This window comes from Anguilla anguilla, chromosome 10 (genome assembly GCF_013347855.1).
Source record: "Anguilla anguilla isolate fAngAng1 chromosome 10, fAngAng1.pri, whole genome shotgun sequence".
Classification (NCBI taxonomy): domain Eukaryota; kingdom Metazoa; phylum Chordata; class Actinopteri; order Anguilliformes; family Anguillidae; genus Anguilla; species Anguilla anguilla.
In genome coordinates, this window is record NC_049210.1 from 41,471,505 (window position 1) to 41,493,018 (window position 21,514).

Here is a 21,514-nt window from a genome sequence, read left to right on the forward strand (position 1 = left end):
CACAGTCACCTCCTCAGGGTCCGTCAAGGCTGGAGAACCTTCAGGAATGCCAGCCAATGAGTGGTGGCTACACGGGTGCTAGACTCGGCCCATTGAAACTGTGGCACTTATACACCATTCGTGCTGATTGCAATGTCGGCCCTCTCGCTAACTAAGCGCCAGCCAATTAGAAGAAGGGAGAGATGCTATATTGTTTCAAAGATAATTCAGTCAAAAGAGTGGCAGTGTAACGAAAATGGCTACTGGGCTTGTAACTGTGAGGCAGTTGGTTTGTTTACTGCTGTTGTACGCTTGAGCAAAGCCACTTAACCTGAACCTGTTTCAGTAAAATACCCAGCTGTATAAATGGATTGCACGTAAATGAAAAGGGTAACCCGTGAAAGGTGCTCTGGATAAGACTGTTTATAAAAAGCCAAAATGGAATGAAAAAAGACCGTTCCAAGCTGACAATAGGACAGTTTGCGAGGCCTGCTGCTGTATGCATATAACCACAGCATGCTCCACTTAAGCTATTCAGACTGATCTGCGGAAACAGTGTGTGCATATAAAGTTACACACACATTCCAAACCTAGCCAAACTGTCTGGTGTCAGATTCATAACTGAATGAAACAAAAAATGGGACCTTATTTTTTTTCATTGTTTTGTCGTGAAAGAGTCACTTGACAACAGGGTGTAATCCGACAGCAGATTCACTTGTTGACCCGAATGATTCCTGACTGATTCTGTTATCCCCCTCCTGACTGGCTGATGAAGGAGACTGATTCTGTTACCCCCGTCCTGATTGGCTGCTGACACAGAGGATCCCAGCACTAGGGGAAAATTATTGTTTTATCCTTTTTATAAGCTTTGGAGGCTTTACAGGATTCAGGCTTAATATTTTCATATTTCTGTTTCTATCAGGATAAACAATAAAAAAATAGCGAGTCCTCTGGAAAAGCCTGATTAAAAACCAAATGCCCATTTTTCTAAATAATACATTTAATCACATGTTACTGACTGAAAGTTGACGATAGTCTAAGGACTTTCCACATAATAAAACTGAAAACAGTAAAAAAGGAGGTTGAATTTTAATTAAAATTGACCTTCTTGATATTTAGAGAAAAACTCTGAAAGTGGCCCCTTGCACTGCCCCCCCAAAAAATGTTTCCCTTTAACCGGAATCTAATTTCCACCACACGGGGTTAATTCTGCGTCCGTTCGCTCATTCTGTGTAATTCTGCTCCATCCCTCGTTCCTCCTGACGGATGTCTGACATCAAACAATGCCTCGGAGTGTCACTTCCTCTCCACCTGGCCGCTGGACGCAGACAGGAACAGTGTCACCACATCCACTACATTTATAGAGTCCTGTTCCGTTTGAGAACCCCGTGTGCCGTGGTCATTTCTGCCCGACAGTGCACTCTACTACTCTGGGGAGAAAATAAAATAAACGAGCTCTAATGAAGCCTGTGGGGGGGGGGGGGGGGGGGGGGGGTTGGTTCATCAAAAAAGAGAAGGAGATCTGGAGGAGGATTTGTTTGAAAAGGGAAGCAGCAATGATAAAGGTTTCGAAGCTTTCCGACCGGTTAAGTTAATGAGTTTTCTTTATTCTTTCATTTTGATGTTTGTGCATTGATTGTGAAACACGCTCCCTCTTAGGCGAGACACATGACAGCTAAACTGCCCCCTTGGGCTGCACCTTTCACAACTGCTATAAATGCTTAAAGGCGCAGTGTGCTGCTAACCTCAGGAGCAGGATTTCAAGCCTCACTGACACAATAAAACAACTGTTCAGAAGCAATAGTCCTGGAAGTGGAAACAATAGCAGTAGTTGTAGTGTTATCACAATTTACTGTACAAATGTTTAATTGCTGTAAAACCTAAAGGATTTTGTTGTCTGTGTCCATATACAGTCGTACAAAACTTGTATTATTTTAATGCTGAACTTGGAGAAATGGCACGAAAATTTCTCAAATTAAACTTCTATCAAATGGAACAGCGCTCTGAGGATAATGGTAAGATTCGTGCGTTTTTGCCCCCAACGTTTGGAACGTAACACACCCCTTGTATTAACATTCAAAACGTGTAGCTGCCTGCTCCAGATTCTTTCGTGCACGCTCTCCTGACAGCGCGGATTCCAAGAGACTGTCCAAGAAGAAGTAGTCGCAGTACTAATATTAATACAAATAAGCAATCAGCCGAAACAAACCAGTGGTAAAAAAAAGGAAGCTTACCTGTTGATTTTCAGAGCAAAAGCTCTCCTCTCCGCTGCCGGCAGAGTCGCCATGGAAGTTTATTCCAGTTTTACTGCGGCCGCGGAGAAGGCATCCACCAAGTGTGGCAACTTCTGCTCTAGCTCGCGAGCAGCAGATGTCAGCACGAGCCTCATCCCCTCTCTTGGCAGCGGTTTTCTGGGTGGAAACTTCCGCATTTTCACCTCCCAAACAGAAGAAGGCTGCAGGGAGGGGAATCAGGCGGGCGCACGCTTTTTGCAAGATAAGCCCCACAGGGTTACTTAATAAGCATTCTGGGGCTATGTCAGCGCGAGCGTGCGTCTGAGAAGAGCTGCACTTTTATACGCGGAGCGCGTGAGTTATGTATGGTGTCAACTGGATTCAAATTGACGCCCAGTAAGTTTGCGGTCAAACAAGTGTCATCCTTTAAATGCAGGAAGATCTTCTAAATCCTGCCTATTGTCGCTTAGTCACTTTCAGCTACAGCCAAATTCCTCGCTAATTCCTTACTTCTTCATGAGCGTGGCCAATTTATTAATAATATATTAATTATATATATATAATATTTGATGAATGTCTTTTTGTTCATATGAATATTAAATTACATTTGTATTCAGTGAAATGCATATTTACTTCCCTGCTTCAAATGCATAAGTAAATGAACACGGTACTTCTTAAGTTATAATTATGCAACAAATAATTCGTTTTTGAACGGATGCACGATATAAAATCAAGCTGGAAAGACAGAAAACACAAAGCCAAATGGGATCGTGTCAAAAAAAAAAAAAAAAAAAAAACTGAGCCCGGCACTCTGAATATCCCACTATAATCCGCACATCCATTGTGAGATAAAGGGCATCCCGTCAAGCCTCAATTCCTGGCACAAAATGTCTTCACAGTAAAAATCGGATCTGGCCGGCCCGTCAGCACCAAGAATACCATGCTAGCTAAATGTTGTAGACTGTTTACCGCCACATTATTGCCAATGACTTTCTTCTGTCTGGAGTAGGCCGTAGCCTATATGTTATCCTCTTATATATCTACACAGGGGACCCCGGGACCGAGTTAAGAAGCACTGACCTATGCGTATGGTAGCGGGGTATTACCTACTTGTGTCATGGCAAGATTAACAAGGATCAGGTTAAGTAGATTATGCGTAGAGGAGGCGTCAATTTATTTGTAAAAGCAATGCATTTCATTATTATTTTGTTATCTATTTGTTATTATTATATTGTTATTATTTTGTAATATATCAATATTGCTGTCTTTCCCAGTAAAATGTTCAATGTAAATTCAACTCTTACAGGTCCATATTGGACTCCATGTTAGCGAAACACAAAGCTTAAGTACTGCGCGCGAGTACGTTCCTGTGTGCGTGCGCGCGCTTTCGCGCCTGCAGGTGAGTGGCACAGGAGTTGGATGTTTGTGCTTGCTTCCAAGTTCAAACGTTAAGGTATGGTAACAATGTTACTCTTCAGTGGGAGTGAGGCAATTCTTCAATGTGCAAGCCTTTGCACTGTTGTCAAGGGTACATTTAGATTTGCACGTGCAAACTCGTGCTAATAAAACATGATAGTTCAAAATGAATATTCATTATAGTAATGAAGGTGGACTGTCTATGATTTAGGCAGATACTGAGCGAACCATGAATTAAGTAGTGCTGAAATTAGAGCTATGTCGCCCTCTATTGACTTATTTGATACATGCATACATGTAACCTATGCATAACATAAACTTTATAGTTTGCTATATCATGCTATCCTGGTGATTTCGGTCAATCATTAATTGTAAATGCTTGAATAGAAGCTTGCTTTTTGAATGTTGTTGCTTACAACGGCCATCAATTGATGACTTTTATTCTAAAAATTAGTCCATGTTTTATCATCCGGCAGGGGAACGTTTTTAAAGAGACACAGGAAGTAGGATAGCTTACCAGAGAGAAGTAGCCGTGTGGAAGTATCAGCATCGTGGAAAATCATAATTAATGTTTCCGCCGTTATAAACTCAAGTAACCTAATTAGTCAACTAGCGTAAAAATATATCCGTCATTCTGCGTCCTAGCATTGTTTAGTGCATTGCTTTGACAAACGATTGTGCCTTGACTGTAGTTGTGCTGGACATCTGCCTGTCATTGGAAACGAGGTGCGGATTCTTGTCTTGAATAACGTTTAACGATATGCGTGCAAAATGAAATAACAGTGAAAGAGATGCATGTTAATTGGTGCATAATAATTGTTCATATTACGTGAGCAAGAATGGTTATTTGTCAACAACCCGATCTGCTTGTTAGATTGTTAGTTGGTGTCCTGTGGTGTTGTGGTACCATCGGCGAATAATACCTGGAGCAAAGAGAATTATCTAACATCTTGCTAAGAGTTAGCCACTTCATGTTAAATATTTTATGTTTTGTTATATTTTGGTTATCTGGTCAAGTGGAGCTCAACTTATCTTATATGTCTCGCAGTTAATAACGGTAGCTTTTATATTATATTGAAAGAGTAACACAATTTGGGGTGTGCTACAAAGCTGATTATAGAGGTAGCTAGCGTTGGTAGTTTTAATTTTGAATCTCATAAGAGTATCTGGCCAGCTAAGTTAGTCGGCGCGTGGTAAGTTACTAGTCAATTTGCGATACAGCGTAATTATTACAGGCAATGTCATAGGCTAATTATTTGCATGTGTATTTCCCTTTAAATTAATGTTTATTTTAATTGATTAACGTTATATTTTTCGGCAGTCATCGGTGTCAACTCTTAATTACTAATGTACAAATACTCAAGTTTTGCAGTGATGTTCAGCGTCGTGTTGTGTTTTAAATATAATCGTTTGGCGTCTGCATTGTTTCAAAGCAGTGTGCCGACGTGGTAGGAATGGTCTCCTTAATCCTGCTTTATATATATATATAATCGTTGGGTCCTTTCTCTCTGCAGCCATGGATGGTATGATAATGGACGATGAAGATGACTGCCCAGAACTGGTTCCCATCGAAACAAAACAGCATAATATATCGACAGAACAAATCCCGGTCACTATAATCACTGGCTATTTAGGTAAAGCCTACTGACTGAGTTGGGTTAAATAACAGCTAAAGCTTCTTTTAAACAATCACTATTGTGTTGGATGATCTTATGCGAGGATACTTCAGGAAATTCCTCTGTGATGCGGTCTTGTGTGTGTGTGTGTGTGTTTGCGCGCGCGTGTGTGATCACGATGACTTTGATTTCTTCACCACTGTATAAAATACAAGATAATATTGTGAGTCTGTTTTAGAAAATTAACAATTCAGTAGGCCCTACCTCTGCGTTCTGTTCTTTGTGCACCTGAGTGTATTGCGTAAGATTATGGTTATTTGTTTCTAGGTGCTGGGAAGACGACCCTTTTGAATTATATATTAACCGAACAGCATAATAAGAGAATTGCTGTGATCCTGAACGAATTTGGGGAAGGTAATTTTTGAAAATTTTCACACTGGAGAAAATGCAACCATTAAATGTCTTTAAGTATCCTTCACTGGCATTACGAACATGCTTTCATCTTTCCAAAGCATATGCATAGATACCAATACAGACAATGTATCCAAAGTAATATTTCATAAATTTTCAGCAACGGCCCGTTAAGCCTTGAAAGCACTTTCCGTCAGTTCTGCGATTGTCCAGTAGAGGGGAGCAGAGGACAGATTGTGGGGTTGGGGTAGCGTCGTCGGCTGAAATTGACACTACATAACGGGGCCGTAGTTTCCTCTAGCTTCGATTGGACAAGTTGACCACAGACCAAGATTTTTCGTTCATTGTCGACTGCAGACATATTTGCTAAATTAAATGCATTAACTCAAAAATGTTATCTATTGGCCTGCAGAACACATGGCTGGTTTCTCCCTGTGAATGGATGAAGGGCTAGTTTGTTGCAGTATTTCCCCCTGGTTACACATTTAGTTTCAGCATGTGCCTTTGTGTTTCTCATTGCCACCTCCATTCACTGTGTTGTGCATAGACTTTGTGTTCAGTTATGAGTTGTGTAGCTGAGCACAGTCTGGCCTCCATCCTGTAGGGAGCGCTGTGGAGAAGTCCCTGGCTGTCAGCCAAGCAGGAGAGCTGTATGAAGAGTGGCTCGAACTGAGGAATGGCTGCCTTTGCTGCTCTGTCAAGTATGTTAACCAGAGGCTACAGTAAAAACAGCATATGCATGGCTACTCCAAGATCAGGGCTAGGAACCCCTGACTTACAATAGGCTGCCTATCTGACAGCACTGTCTTTGTACAGCAAGAGTCAGACTTAATGGGAAGTAGAGGTGTGCCATGCAGGTTGTGAAAGCGTGAGCATTAGCCCAGTTGTGGTGTGAGGTGCTCCTGGGATAATTTCCTTTGGGATAACTTTTGGGTATTTCTTTTTTCAGAGATAATGGACTAAAAGCCATCGAAAACCTCATGGAGAAAAAAGGGAAATTCGACTACATCCTGTTGGAGACGACAGGACTAGCAGACCCAGGTAACGGCCAATAAGAGGGCAGGAATGAGACTCCTGATGTTCCATCATTTGAATATTTACCCACAAGGTCCCTAATCAATTGCTTGTAGAAGACTTCTTGGTGTCTTGTTGATGGCAGCCCAAGATTTAGTACACTCACCAGATACTCTGCTCCTGCAGTCCTTCAGTCCTCTTTGTTTCTTAGCTACGGGATGTTCTGCTTGGTAATGGGAGTTTCTTGTAACAAAATACTGAATATACTGTAGCTGTAGTATTGGACCTGGGACATGCCATCTTAATGAATTTTGAGAAGCTGTGTCAAGTAGAAATGTTTTGCTTTCAGCACCAGGGTGGCCATACTGTCAGTGTTAAGGATATGGAGTTGAGAATCTTGCGAGTAAGCAATCTGTGGTGGCCTCACGTACCTTGGTCTTAGATGAAGCCTCGGACCAGCGTCTCTGCTTCTCGCTGGGGTGATGAACCTCTTTCCCCCGGCAGCCGAACGTATGCAGAGCACAGAGGCCGTTAGAACGGGGAAGACAACATTGATTAGGCTGAAGCATGGCGTCCGTTTCGCGCCCCCGTGCCGGACGGCGCCCCCGTCCGTTTAGATTACCCAGAGCATCGAGCATCGCTGCGTCCGGCATCGACCGCGACCGGACGGGGAGGAAGCTCGACCGGACGGGGAGGAAGCTCGACCGGACGGGGAGGAAGCTCGACCGGACGGGGAGGAAGCTCGACCGGACGGGGAGGAAGCACGGCCGCCGTCGCTGTGTCGGGAAGTTTAGCTCGTTAGCTCGTTAGCTCGCTCCGGCTGACCTTACGCTTACCTTTTCCACTGCTTACATCTCAAAACAGGACTATGGTAGTTGTGAATCTGCCTGTTCTGCACATACAAACACATGCACACACACACACACACACACACACACACACACACACACACACACACACACACACACACACACATATGCACACACGCACAGGCACATGTGCACACACACACACACACACACACACACCCCCCACAGGCACACTCACACTCATGCACGTTCACATGCAGACACTCATGCACACACACACACACACACACACCCCACAGGCACACGCACACGCACACTCACACTCACGCACGTTCACATGCAGACACTCATGCACACACACACACACACACACACACACACACACTCACACACTCACATTCATGCTTCTGCTCATGCATACACTCATGCACACATACACACACACACACACACACAAGCACAAGCACACGCACACACTCACTCTCACTCTCATGCACATTTACATGCAGACACTCATGCACACACACACACACACACACACACACACACACACACATACATACATGCAGGCACGTGATGCACACACACACACACATACATGCAGGCACGTGATGCACACGTACAGAGAAACTTGTCTTTTCTATTTCTGCTATAACTCTGTGGCTTCACAATTAAAAGTTCCTGTGTAGTTAGTTCTCCTGAAGTTCAGAGCCGAGTAAAAAGAAGATAAAAAAGAGGACAAGTGGAAGAAATGACCCCCCCCCCCCCACACAACACAGGGGGACTAGGAAAAAAGGGGGTGGGGTTGGGGGATGTTTTCATTAGTCCAAGGAAACTATTAAAACCTTTTGGGCAGAAAAGGTGCTTGTTTGGGGGTGGGGGGGAGGTAGAGAAAATCGATAAGGAATCAGTAAGTCATTATCGCGCACTGTCCCGGACGAGTGGACTGTGTAAAGAAGTGACAGGTGTCGGGGGGTTGACGTTTGGGGGCAGCGGATCAGCGGACCGAGCAGGCGGCCCGTGGCGGGAGCTGTTGGAGAGCGCTCGGTCCACCCCCCCCCACCCCCCCTACCCCTCCCCAAAGGCTGTCATTGGCCGAGACAGGCCCGTCACTCACGGTGTCCTCTGAGGGTCAGCGAGATGTGAAACACTATCATCTCCCACAGCTCGTCTTGCTTGCCAAACCTGCCACCACCAAAATGGCTTTCCGGTTTGATATCTTGTCTTTTTTTTTTGGAGAAGTGTTGTTTTCATTATCTTTCTATCAAATATTTACAAAGCTTTTCTTATTCTCCGCCTGTCCCCCCATCCACGGGTTATAACCAGAAGAAGAAAAAAAAAATTGAATTTTGTGAACAAGCTGAGGTCCTGAAATAACTGCTTGAAGAAATGTTGTCAGAGAAAACAAATCCAGAATTAAAGCCGCAAGCGGCGTTGGGAGGGGTCCAAGCATTGGCAGCATCGCGCCCCCTATGGAACGATTTTAAAATGGCTCTGTCCTCATGATCATATGCCTTCACCCAACATATCTACTGAATATCATGATGATCGCATTAAATATTGATGACTTATGGCCAATTTTGTGCTAAGAGACGCTGTTGGATGACTTAGTTACGTCGCCACGGATGTGCCCTGGCCGCTTCCCGTAAAGGCCTTTACTATGTCGTAACACTTAGATGGTCCGGCGTGTATGCACAGCTGCAGTGTTTCTGCGCCGCAACTAAAAAAGGCGTCACACTAGTGTTGTCACGATACCAAAATTTTGACTTTGATACCGATACCAGGTGTAGTATCACGATAATTGATACTGAAACGATACTGATTCAATACTCGGTACCTAACGACACTGAAATTACCTTAATAGATCAGAAACATAATGTCCACAAGGGATGACCTCATTTTCGAATTCACGGTTTATTAAAAACCCGGTTTATTAACAACCTTTAAGTTGAAGCGTGTTCAACATATCAATAAGCATAGGACTATAGTGTTACAGCACTAAACCATAGAAAACTATATAAAATATATTTCAAAAATTAAACAATTGTAAAGTAAATTATCTGTAAACAGGTCTTTCACTTTAAAATATATCTAAAAACAGCACATTTCAATAACAATACAGCATCTTCCTATAATAAAATATTTACAAATTAGAACAGCTATTGCTACTGAAGTGAACTGAGTCTAAGCTTGCGCTGTATCAACCACGAAAAAATCCACAAGCGCAGGTCACCTCACTTGCCAACCTTAGTTGCTACTGCCATCTAGCGAAGATTCTGACAAATCATAACTTTTCATCCTCTCAATCGGTAATGCGGGAGACACATGTCCCTGGCTTTTACATTTGACGCAAAACTACCGAACGTCGGAAAATTCTAATACGGAACCGTTTCTTTTTTTTTTTTTTTTTTTAAGTACCGAAAAAGTGCTGAAGTGTCGGTGTACTGTGCAACAGTACGTCAGACACATATACCAATCCATTGCTCAACTTAGCAGAGAATGCACATTTCAGAGCGCCTCAGAGACAGATAGGATAATAATACATATTTCATATAGCCTAATAAATACGACATAAAAAAAACGAAACGAAAAATCAACTGGACATTCCTGCTAGCATGCGTGCTGCGCGAAGAATACCTTATTATTTATTTAGCCATTGGCAGACTACAGCATTTGCGACTTTTGTTTATATTCAATAGTAATTGCAGCGAGAAACTGCAGCTGTAGACACAAGAAAGTTTGTTATATTATGGTAACAACGGAATGAGGCGGACTATATATATAGGCTATATTTACCATCATTGTTTTATTATACCAGCGTGTTTTCGCGCGTTTGCAGAGAAACTCAATTACTATCAATAAAAATGGTTTAGCTAATTCCCAGCGTAGCCTAATGACGGATGGAGATGGGACTAAAATAATTTTCAACCGTCCACCACATATTAGCAACGTTACAACACTCTCGTCATCACTGTTCCATGGGTCACAAAAACTATTACACTAACGCTTACATTGCAGTGTGAAAAATCTACATTATATAATACCACTAACCTATTTAAAGACACCCAATTTCAAAAAGAACGTATATAACGAAAAGAACGTATATAACCGAAATATTTTGAGCAGTAATACTTACATAGCAACATGACATTTTATCTGTGTTTAGTAGCCTAGTATAGAGACAGAAAATCAATTACAAAGTCCTATCCGCTTCTGTTTTGCGTCAGAAAACGATTTCAGATAGGTCTATCAGCAAAGAAATGGCTTAGCTAAGCCCTTAAGTCCTCAGTAATAATAGTACTCTACAAGAAATTATGAAAATCGTTGACAACGTTTAGTTAGGTGAATCGTCTTTTATGCTACGCCACAATGCGCAAGTGAATGCGATAAGAAAATATTCCGTTGCGCTGAACTATAAAACGCTATTCCAAATGAAAAATCATACATGTTATACATCGTTAGAAAGCTTATACTCTCACCTACTGAATAAATGAACTGTCAATGAAGCCAAATCGTACGAAAAACGGCGACAACGCCTTAAGCAACAGGAATCACAAACGGATTGTCCACGACAATATATGACCACTCAGTCGCAAAAGGGACATCTCTACGCGTGAAACCGGTGGTAAGATTGTATAATTATTCAAAGTTTAGTCCCAGATATTGACTGTAGAATGACGTGGTAATTAAAAAAAAAAAGTTAGTCTCGCTTATTGCGTCATTCAGTTAGCAGCGTTTTCACTGCTGTATTGGCATATTTTAGGGCTAATGTCGGGTTCATCTTGTTGCTACGGAATATTGCATTACATTACAGGCATTTGGCAGACGCTCTTATCCAGAGCGATGTACAACAAAATGTATAACCATAACCAGGAACAAGTGTGTCGAAAACCCTAGAGGGCAGTAGCCTACCGTTCTAAATGCAGGGAACAACCGCATTGTTCAATTTAAACCCTGTAGGTTACACTGATTAACACTAACACAGACAAGAACAGCAACAACGCAGTCCATGCACAAATACAAGCAATAGTTAAGACGAGTTAAGTCACCTACGAAACAACTACATAGTTACAACCCTAAGCTTACTGTCAATTTAGAGATTAAATTGAGAATACGATTTCTCTCAGCATAATGACGGATTTAAAGACTAAACGAACTGACCCGATATTGTCTTCAAACGGACCGTATTATTTATCTAGACATTGGCAGACTACAGCATACATTGCGTCTTTTGTTTATATTCAATATTAGTAATTGCAGCGAGAAACTGCAGCTCTAGGTCGTTATGTGATGGTAGCAACGGAACGAAGCGGACTATATATGTATTAGGCTACCGTTATTATTTCATTATACCAGCGTGTTTTCGCGCGTTTGCACAGAAACTCAGAACCTATCAATACAATGGTTTAGCTGTTTCTCACCATAATGACAGATTTAAAGACTGAACGAACTCATCCGATATTGTCTTCAAATGGATCCATGCCAAAGAAAAGTAATGATTCATCCTCTCAAAGCTTTACCGTAGCGTATTATTTATTTAGACATTGGCAAAGTACAGCATAAATTGCGTCTTTTGTGAATATTCAATGTTTGAAATTGCAGCGAGAACTGCAGCTGTAGACATAAGATAGTCTGTTATGTTATGGTAGCAACGGAACGAAGCGGACTATGTATGTATTACCGTCATTGTTTTATTATACCAGCGTGTTTTCGCGCGTGTGCACAGAAACTCAGAACCTATCAATAAAATGGTTTAACTATTTCTCAGCATAACGACAGATTCAAAGACTAAACGAACTCACCCGATACTGTCTTCAAATGGATCCATGCCAAAGAAAAGTAATTTTTCATCCTCTCAGAAAGCTTTTACTGAAAAACTTTTGGTCGCCTATCCTAGCATGCACGCTAGGTGGCAGTGTCAGACCGTGCTTTCACTGATAAAAACTAGCGTCGCCATGGTTGTCGCTTGCCGTAAAGAAGTTTACTCGATGTCGTAATCGTTTGGATTTGGAGCTCCAGCTTTTCCGCACCCCACCTAATGAAAAAGTCCAAATGGTGTGCAAACCATATGGCGGACATAGGTGCTCCCAATAGGAAAGTTGTAGAGCACATTCAGATGCATCAGTCGATGAAGTTTTGTGTTGATCTGACTTACGGTGTGGGAGTTATGACCTTTTAAACTATGATCCTTTGTTACAGCGCCACCATCTGGCCGACATAGGTGATTTTTAGTGCCTGGGTAGTGGGGTGCCATAGGAACCCACCTACCAAATTTGGTTGGTCTACAACGTATGGTTGCTGAGCCTCAGACATTTTTGCGGAGAAAACTGCCACGCCCCAACTAAAAAGTCTAAATGGCAGGCAAACAATATGGCGGACATAGGTGGGGCCAATGGCAAAGTTGTAGAGCACGTTCAGATGCATAGGTTGATGAAGTTTTGTGGTCATCTAACTTATGGTGTGGGCGTTATGGGCTTTTACGCGTTACCCTTTGTTATAGCGCCACCATCTGGCTGACTTACGTGCTTTTTAGTGCCTGAGTAGTGGGGGGCCATAGGAACCCACCTGCCAAATTTGGTTGCTCCAGGACTTATGGGTGCTGAGCCTCAGACACTTTTAGCGGAGAAAAATAATAAGAATTAAAGCCGCAAGCGGCGTTGGAAGGGGTCCAAGCATTGGCAGCATCGCGCCCCCTATGGAGCGATTTTAAAATGGCTTTGTCCTCATGATCATATGCCTTCACCCAACATATCTACTGAATATCATGATGATCGTATGAAATATTGATGACTTATGGCCAATTTTGAGCTAAGAGACGCTGTCGGATGACTTAGTTACGTCGCCATGGATGTGTCCTGGCCGCTTCCCGTCAAGGCCTTTACTATGTCGTAACACTTAGATGGCATGTCGTAACACTTAGATGGTCCGGTGTGCATGCACAGCTGCAGTGTTTCTGCGCCGCAACTAAAAAAGGCGTCACACTAGTGTTGTCACGATACCGAAATATTGACTTTGATACTGATACCAGGTTTAGTATTACGATACTCAATACTGAAATGATACTTGAAACTTAAACGGTGCTAATTTGATACTCTGTACCTAACGATACTGAAATTACCATAATAGATCAGAAACGTAATGTCCACAAGGGTTGACCTCATTTTCTAATTCATGGTTTATTAACAACCTGGGTCATTAACAACCTGTAAGTTGAAGTCTCTTCGACATATTAATATGCATAGGCCTATAGTGTTACAACACTGAACAATAGAAAAACATGTTAAAAATATTTCAAAAATTAAACAGTTGTAAAGTAAATAATCTTTAAAACAGGTCTTTCACCTTTAAATAGATTTAAAAACTGCATATTTTAATAACAATAAAGCATCTATCTATAATAAAATATTTCCAAATTGGAACACCTATTGCTACTGAAATGAACTGAGTCAAAGCTTGCGCTGTATCAGGGAAGTGAATGCACAAGCGCAGGTCACCTCACTTGGCAACCTTAGTTGCTACTGCCATCTAGCGAAGATTCTGACAAACTACACTTTTCATCCTCTAAATCAGTAATGCGGGAGACACATTTCCCTGGCTTATACATTTGACACAGAACTACCGAACATCGGGAAATTCAAATACGAAACCGTTTTTTTTTTTCTGTTTTTTTTTTTTTTAAGTACCCAGAAAGTGCTGAAGTTTTGGCATACCGTGCAACACTACGTCAGACACATATTCCAATCCATTGCTCAGTTTAGCAGAGAATGCACATTTCAGAGCGCCACAGAGACAGATAGAATAATGACACTAAATGCACATTTCAAATAATAAAGACGACATTGAGAAAAAACTAAAAAAAGGACTTAATATCAACTCGCGACCCGCGTGCTGACCGCAGAGCAGCCTACCGGTTTATTTATGTAGACATTGGCAGATCAGAAAATTTTCGGTTAAGCTGACCTATAAAACGCTATTCCAAAAGCCAAATCAGACATGTTATACATCGTTAGAAAGCTTATACTCTCACCTACTGAATAAATGAACTGTCAATCAAGCCAAATTGAACTAAGAAGAACGACAACGCCGTAAGCAACAGGTGTGGTATTACGCACAGCTATTTTTGAAAATATCCGACATTTCACAAACGGATTATCCAAGACAATATATAACCACTCATTCGCAAAAGGGACATCTCTACGCGTAAAACCGATGGTAAGATTGTATATTTATTAAATGTTTAGTCCCAGATATTGACTGTAGAATGACATGGTATAATTTTTTTTTTAATTGTCTCGTTTATTTCGTTATTCAGTGAGCAGCCTTTTCACTGCTGTATTGGCATATTTTAGGGCTAATGTCGGGTTTATCTTGTTGCTACGGAATATTGCATTACATTACATTACATTACATTACAGGCATTTGGCAGACGCTCTTATCCAGAGCGACGTACAACAAAATGTATAACCATAACCAGGAATTAGTGTGCCGAAAACCGTAGAAAGAAATACCGTTCCAAGCGCAGGAAACATCCGCATAGTTCAACTTGGACCCAGTTGGTTAAACTAATTAACGCTAACACAAACAAGAACAGCAACAACGCAGTCTATGAGAACATTCAAGCAATAGTTAAGACGAGTTAAGACTAAGTCACCTACGGAACAACTACCTAGTTACAACCCTAAGCTTACAGTCAATTTAGAAATTAAATTGAGAATACGATTTCTCAGCACAATGACGGATTTAAAGACTAAACGAACTCACCCGATGTTGTCTTCAAATGGACCGTATTATTTTATACATTGGCAGACTACAGCGTAAAATGCGTCTTTTTTTTATATTCAATATTAGTAATTGCAGCGAGAAACTGCAGCTGTAGGTCGTTATGTTATGGTAGCAACGGAACGAAGCGGACCATATATGTATTAGGCTACCGTCATTGTTTCATTATACCAGCGTGTTTTCGCGCGTTTGCACAGAAACTCGGAACCTATCAATGAAATGGTTTAGCTATTTCTCAGCATAATGACAGATTTAAAGACTTAACGAACTCACCCGATACTGTCTTCAAATGGATCCATGCCAAAGAAAAGTAATTATTCATCCTCTCAAAGCTTTACCGGAGCGTATTATTTATTTAGACATTGGCAAAGTACAGCATAAATTGCGTCTTTTGTGAATATTCAATGTTTGAAATTGCAGCGAGAACTGCAGCTGTAGACATAAGATAGTCTGTTATGTTGTGGTAGCAACGGAACGAAGCGGACTATATATGTATTACCGTCATTGTTTTATTATACCAGCGTGTTTTCGCGCGTGTGCACAGAAACTCAGAACCTATCAATAAAATGGTTTAACTATTTCTCAGCATAATGACAGATTCAAAGACTAAACGAACTCACCCGATACTGTCTTCAAATGGATCCATGCCAAAGAAAAGTAATTATTCAGCCTCTCAGAAAGCTTTTACTGAAAAACTTTTGGTCGCCTTTCCTAGCATGCACGCTAGGTGGCAGTGTCAGACCGTGCTTTCACTGATAAAAACTAGCGTCGCCATGGTTGTCGCTTGCCGTAAAGAAGTTTACTCGATGTCGTAATCGTTTGGATTTGGAGATCCAGCTTTTCCGCACCCCACCTAATGAAAAAGGCCAAATGGTGTGCAAACCATTAGGCGGACATAGGTGCTCCCAATAGGAAAGTTGTAGAGCACATTCAGATGCATCAGTCGATGAAGTTTTGTGTTGATCTGACTTACGGTGTGGGAGTTATGACCTTTTAAATTATAATCCTTTGTTATAGCGCCACCATCTGGCCGACATGGGTGATTAATAGTGCCTGAGTAGTGGGGGGCCACAGGAACGCACCTACCAAATTTGGTTGGTCTACAACTTATGGTTGGTGAGCCTCAGACATTTTAGCGGAGAAAACTGCCACACCCCAACAAAAAAGTCAAAATGGCGGGCAAACAATATGGTGGACACAGGTGGTCCCAATGGCAAAGGTATAGAGCACGTTCACATGCATATGTTGATGAAGTTTTGTGTTGATCGGACTTATGGTGTGGGAGTTATGGCATTTTACGCAAAACCCTTTGTTATAGCGCCACCATCTGGCCGAGGCACGTGATTTTTAGTGCCTGAGTAGTGGGGGCACATAGAAACCCACCTGCCAAATTTGGTTGCTCCAGGACTTATGGTTGCTGAGCCTCAGACACTTTTAGCGGAGAAAAATAATAAGAATTAAAGCCGCAAGCGGCGTTGGGAGGGGTCCAAGCATTGGCAGCATCGCGCCCCCTATGGAGCGATTTAAAAATGGCTTTGTCCTCACGATCATACGCCTTCACCCAACATATCTACTGAATATCATGATGATCGTATAAAATATTGATGACTTGCGGCCAATTTTGAGCTAAGAGACGCTGTCGGATGACTTAGTTACGTCGCCATGGATGTGTCCGGGCCGCTTCCCGTCAAGGCCTTTACTATGTCGTAACACTTAGATGGCATGTCGTAACACTTTGATGGTCCGGCGTGTATGCACAGCTGCAGCGTTTCTGCGCCGCAACTAAAAAAGGCGTCACACTAGTGTTGTCACGATACCAAAATTTTGACTTTGATAGTGATACCAGGTTTAGTATTACGATACTCAATACTGAAATGATATTTGAAACTTAAACGATGCTAATTAGATACTCGGTACCTAACGATACTGAAATTACCTTAATAGATCAGAAACATAATGTCCACAAGGGTTGACCTCATTTTCGAATTCATGGTTTATGAACAACCTGGTTCATTAACAATCTTTAAGTTGAAGCCTCTTCAACATATTAATATGCATAGGCCTATAGTGTTACAACACTGAACAATAGAAAAATGTTAAAAATATTTCAAATATTAAACAGTTGTAAAGTACATAATTTTTAAAACAGGTCTTTCACCTTTAAATAGATTGAAAAACAGCATATTTTAATAACAATACAGCATCTATCTATAATAAAATATTTCCAAATTGGAACACCTATTGCTACTGAAGTGAACTGAGTCAAAGCTTGCACTGTATCAGGGAAGTGAATGCACAAGCACAGGTCACCTCACTTGGCAACCTTAGTTGCTACTGCCATCTAGCGAAGATTCTGACAAACTACACTTTTCATCCTCTAAATCAGTAATGCGGGAGACACATTTCCCTGGCTTTTACATTTGACACAGAACTACGGAACATCGGGAAATTCAAATACGAAACCGTTTTTTTTTTTTCTGTTTTTTTTTGTTTTTAAGTACCCAGAAAGTGCTGAAGTTTTGGCATACCGTGCAACACTACGTCAGACACATATTCCAATCCATTGCTCAGTTTAGCAGAGAATCCACATTTCAGAGCGCCACAGAGACAGATAGAATAATGACACTAAATGCACATTTCAAATAATAAAGACGACATTGAGAAAAAACTAAGAAAAGGACTTCATATCAACTCGCGACCCGCGTGCTGACCGCAGAGCAGCCTACCGGTTTATTTATGTAGACATTGGCAGATCAGAAAATTTTCGGTTAAGCTGACCTATCAAACGCTATTCCAAAAGCCAAATCAGACATGTTATACATCGTTAGAAAGCTTATACTCTCACCTACTGAATAAATGAATTGTCAATCAAGCCAAATTGGACTAAGAAGAACGACAACGCCGTAAGCAACAGGTGTGGTATTACGCACAGCTATTTTTGAAAATATCCGACATTTCACAAACGGATTATCCAAGACAATATATAACCACTCATTCGCAAAAGGGACATCTCTACGCGTAAAACCGATGGTAAGATTGTATATTTATTAAATGTTTAGTCCCAGATATTGACTGTAGAATGACATGGTATAATTTTTTTCAAATTGTCTCGTTTATTTCGTTATTCAGTGAGCAGCCTTTTCACTGCTGTATTGGCATATTTTAGGGCTAATGTCGGGTTTATCTTGTTGCTACGGAATATTGCATTACATTACATTACATTACATTACAGGCATTTGGCAGACGCTCTTATCCAGAGCGACGTACAACAAAATGTATAACCATAACCAGGAATTAGTGTGCCGAAAATCCTAGAGAGAAATACCGTTCCTAGTGCAGGAAACATCCGCATAGTTCAACTTGGACCCAGTAGGTTAAACTGATTAACGCTAACACAAACAAGAACAGCAACAACACAGTCTATGAGAACATTCAAGCAATAGTTAAGACGAGTTAAGACTAAGTCACCTACGGAACAACTACCTAGTTACAACCCTAAGCTTACAGTCAATTTAGAAATTAAATTGAGAATACGATTTCTCAGCACAATGACGGATTTAAAGACTAAACGAACTCACCCGATGTTGTCTTCAAATGGACCGTATTATTTTAGACATTGGCAGACTACAGCGTAAAATGCGTCTTTTGTTTATATTCAATATTAGTAATTGCAGCGAGAAACTGCAGCTGTAGGTCGTTATGTTATGGTAGCAACGGAACGAAGCGGACCATATATGTACTAGGCTACCGTCATTGTTTCATTATACCAGCGTGTTTTCGCGCGTTTGCACAGAAACTCGGAACCTATCAATGAAATGGTTTAGCTATTTCTCAGCATAATGACAGATTTAAAGACTTAACGAACTCACCCGATACTGTCTTCAAATGGATCCATGCCAAAGAAAAGTAATTATTCATCCTCTCAAAGCTTTACCGGAGCGTATTATTTATTTAGACATTGGCAAAGTACAGCATAAATTGCGTCTTTTGTGAATATTCAATGTTTGAAATTGCAACGAGAAACTGCAGCTGTAGACACAAGATAGTCTGTTATGTAATGGTAGCAACGGAACGAAGCGGACTATATATGTATTAGGCTACCGTCATTGTTTCATTATACCAGCGTGTTTTCGCGCGTGTGCACAGAAACTCAGAACCTATCAATACAATGGTTTAGCTATTTCTCACCATAATGACAGATTTAAAGACTGAACGAACTCATCCGATATTGTCTTCAAATGGATCCAGGCCAAAGAAAAGTAATGATTCATCCTCTGAAAGCTTTACCGTAGCGTATTATTTATTTAGACATTGGCAAAGTACAGCATAAATTGCGTCTTTTGTGAATATTCAATGTTTGAAATTGCAGCGAGAACTGCAGCTGTAGACATAAGATAGTCTGTTATGTTATGGTAGCAACGGAACGAAGCGGACTATATATGTATGACCGTCATTGTTTTATTATACCAGCGTGTTTTCGCGCGTTTGCACAGAAACTCAAAAACTACCAATAAAATGGTTTAGCTTTTTCTCACCATAGTGACAGATTTAAAGACTTAACGAACTCACCCGATACTGTCTTCAAATGGATCCATGCCAAAGAAAAGTAATTATTCATCCTCTCAGTAAGCTTTTACTGAAAAACTTCTGGTAGCCTATCCTAGCATGCACGCTAGGTGGCACTGTCAGACCGTCATTTCACTGATAAAAACTTGCGTCGCCATGGTTGTCGCTTGCCGTAAAGAAGTTTACTCGATGTCGTAATCGTTTGGATTTGGAGCTCCAGCTTTTCCGCACCCCACCTCATGAAAAAGTCCAAATGGTGTGCAAACCATATGGCGGACATAGGTGCTCCCAATAGGAAAGTTGTAGAGCACATTCAGATGCATCAGTCGATGAAGTTTTGTGTTGATCTGACTTATGGTGTGGGAGTTATGACCTTTTAAAGTATGATCCTTTGTTATAGCGCCACCATCTGGCCGACATAGGTGATTTTTAGTGCCTGAGTAGTGGGGGGCCATAGGAATCCACATACCAAATTTGGTTGGTCTACAACTTATGGTTGCTGAGCCTCAAACATTTTAGCTGAGAAAACTGCCACGCCCCAACTAAAATGTCTAAATGGCGGGCAAACAATATGGCGGACTTAGGTGGGGCCAATGGCAAAGTTGTAGAGCACGTTCAGATGCATAGGTCGATGAAGTTTTGTGTTGATCTGACTTATGGTGTGGGAGTTATGGCCTTTTACGCAAAACCCTTTGTTATAGCGCCACCATCTGGCCGACGTATGTGGTTTTTAGTGCCTGAGTAGTGGGGGCCCATAGGAACCCACCTGTCAATTTTGGTTGCTCCAGGACTTATGGTTGCTGAGCCTCAGACACTTTTAGCGGAGAAAAATAATAATAATAATAATAAGAATAATCCTAACAGATACAATAGGGTTCCACCAGCTTCGCTGCTTGGACCCCTAAATATATCCAAATATTAAAAATTCATTCATTCAAAGGAAGTCCTGCTGTTTTATCCTCTCTTGCGCAAGATGAATAAAATGTAAAATATAATATACAAATCTTATTTTGTGTGAGGGAAAAGAGATGGATGTAGGTGTTGCATAAATGCTCTTATGAAATCAATTCTGTGTTTCAAAAGACATTTTGGAAACCAGCTATTTTGTTTAAGTCATTTTCAAGCAGAATTCAGGGGCTGATATGGACTATTTTTTTATCAACAATCAGACTTGAACATGTAGCACCGTTTGGAAAAATCAGGAATTTACTGTTCACCCATTTCCGACAGACCTCTAACCCTCTCTATCTCTCTTTTTCTGTATCCTTCTTTTTCTTTTTTCAGGTTCTGTCGCCTCCATGTTCTGGGTTGACGCCGAGCTTGGCAGTGATATATATCTGGATGGTAAGGGACATGCACTTGTTCATTGCTTCTGCATGTGTTCAAGGCCTGGTCTTCCTTAACCAGGCAGACCTCCTTAAACCAAAACCCCCAAATTTTTTCATTTAAATGACTTCCCCCCCCCTTTTTTTCCTTCCCGATACGGAATGCTATCTGCGATCGTTACCGCGACTTACGCTATCAGTTCCGGAGATGTCATGCGACGTCAGCTGCCGCTTCTTATCACACCGAAGTTCACGAGCGACGCTCACACAGACCAGAGGAAGGCACTTCATGTGCAGCTCAACCGACAAACTTGTCAGCCCCCTGACTGACCAGCGGGGGTCACTACCGCGCAATGAGTTGCTGT

At 41.4% G+C, this 21,514-nt stretch overlaps 2 protein-coding genes across 6 annotated transcripts in view; one reads left to right on the plus strand and one right to left on the minus strand.

The window, feature by feature from the left end:
- dock8 (dedicator of cytokinesis 8) overlaps positions 1 to 2,514 on the minus strand; it is a 55,935-nt gene extending 53,421 nt beyond the window's left edge. For 2 of the 3 annotated variants that reach the window (XM_035379947.1, XM_035379948.1), the window contains exon 1: positions 2,214 to 2,513. In XM_035379947.1, the coding sequence (XP_035235838.1) occupies positions 2,214 to 2,266 (53 nt within the window). In that variant the 5' untranslated portion in view covers positions 2,267 to 2,513. Of the gene's footprint in view, positions 1 to 2,213 lie in introns of all 3 variants that reach the window. The other variant, XM_035379944.1, reaches the window with a different exon arrangement.
- A 996-nt stretch (positions 2,515 to 3,510) lies between these two features.
- cbwd (COBW domain containing) overlaps positions 3,511 to 21,514 on the plus strand; it is a 29,344-nt gene continuing 11,340 nt past the window's right edge. Inside the window, exons 1-6 of one of the 3 annotated variants that reach the window (XM_035379953.1) lie at positions 3,511 to 3,612; positions 5,144 to 5,263; positions 5,573 to 5,659; positions 6,261 to 6,357; positions 6,606 to 6,697; positions 21,109 to 21,168. In XM_035379953.1, the coding sequence (XP_035235844.1) occupies positions 5,146 to 5,263; positions 5,573 to 5,659; positions 6,261 to 6,357; positions 6,606 to 6,697; positions 21,109 to 21,168 (454 nt within the window). In that variant the 5' untranslated portion in view covers positions 3,511 to 3,612; positions 5,144 to 5,145. Of the gene's footprint in view, positions 3,613 to 4,037; positions 4,356 to 4,402; positions 4,823 to 5,143; positions 5,264 to 5,572; positions 5,660 to 6,260; positions 6,358 to 6,605; positions 6,698 to 21,108; positions 21,169 to 21,514 lie in introns of those variants that run through there. The other 2 variants (XM_035379952.1, XM_035379954.1) reach the window with 2 other exon arrangements.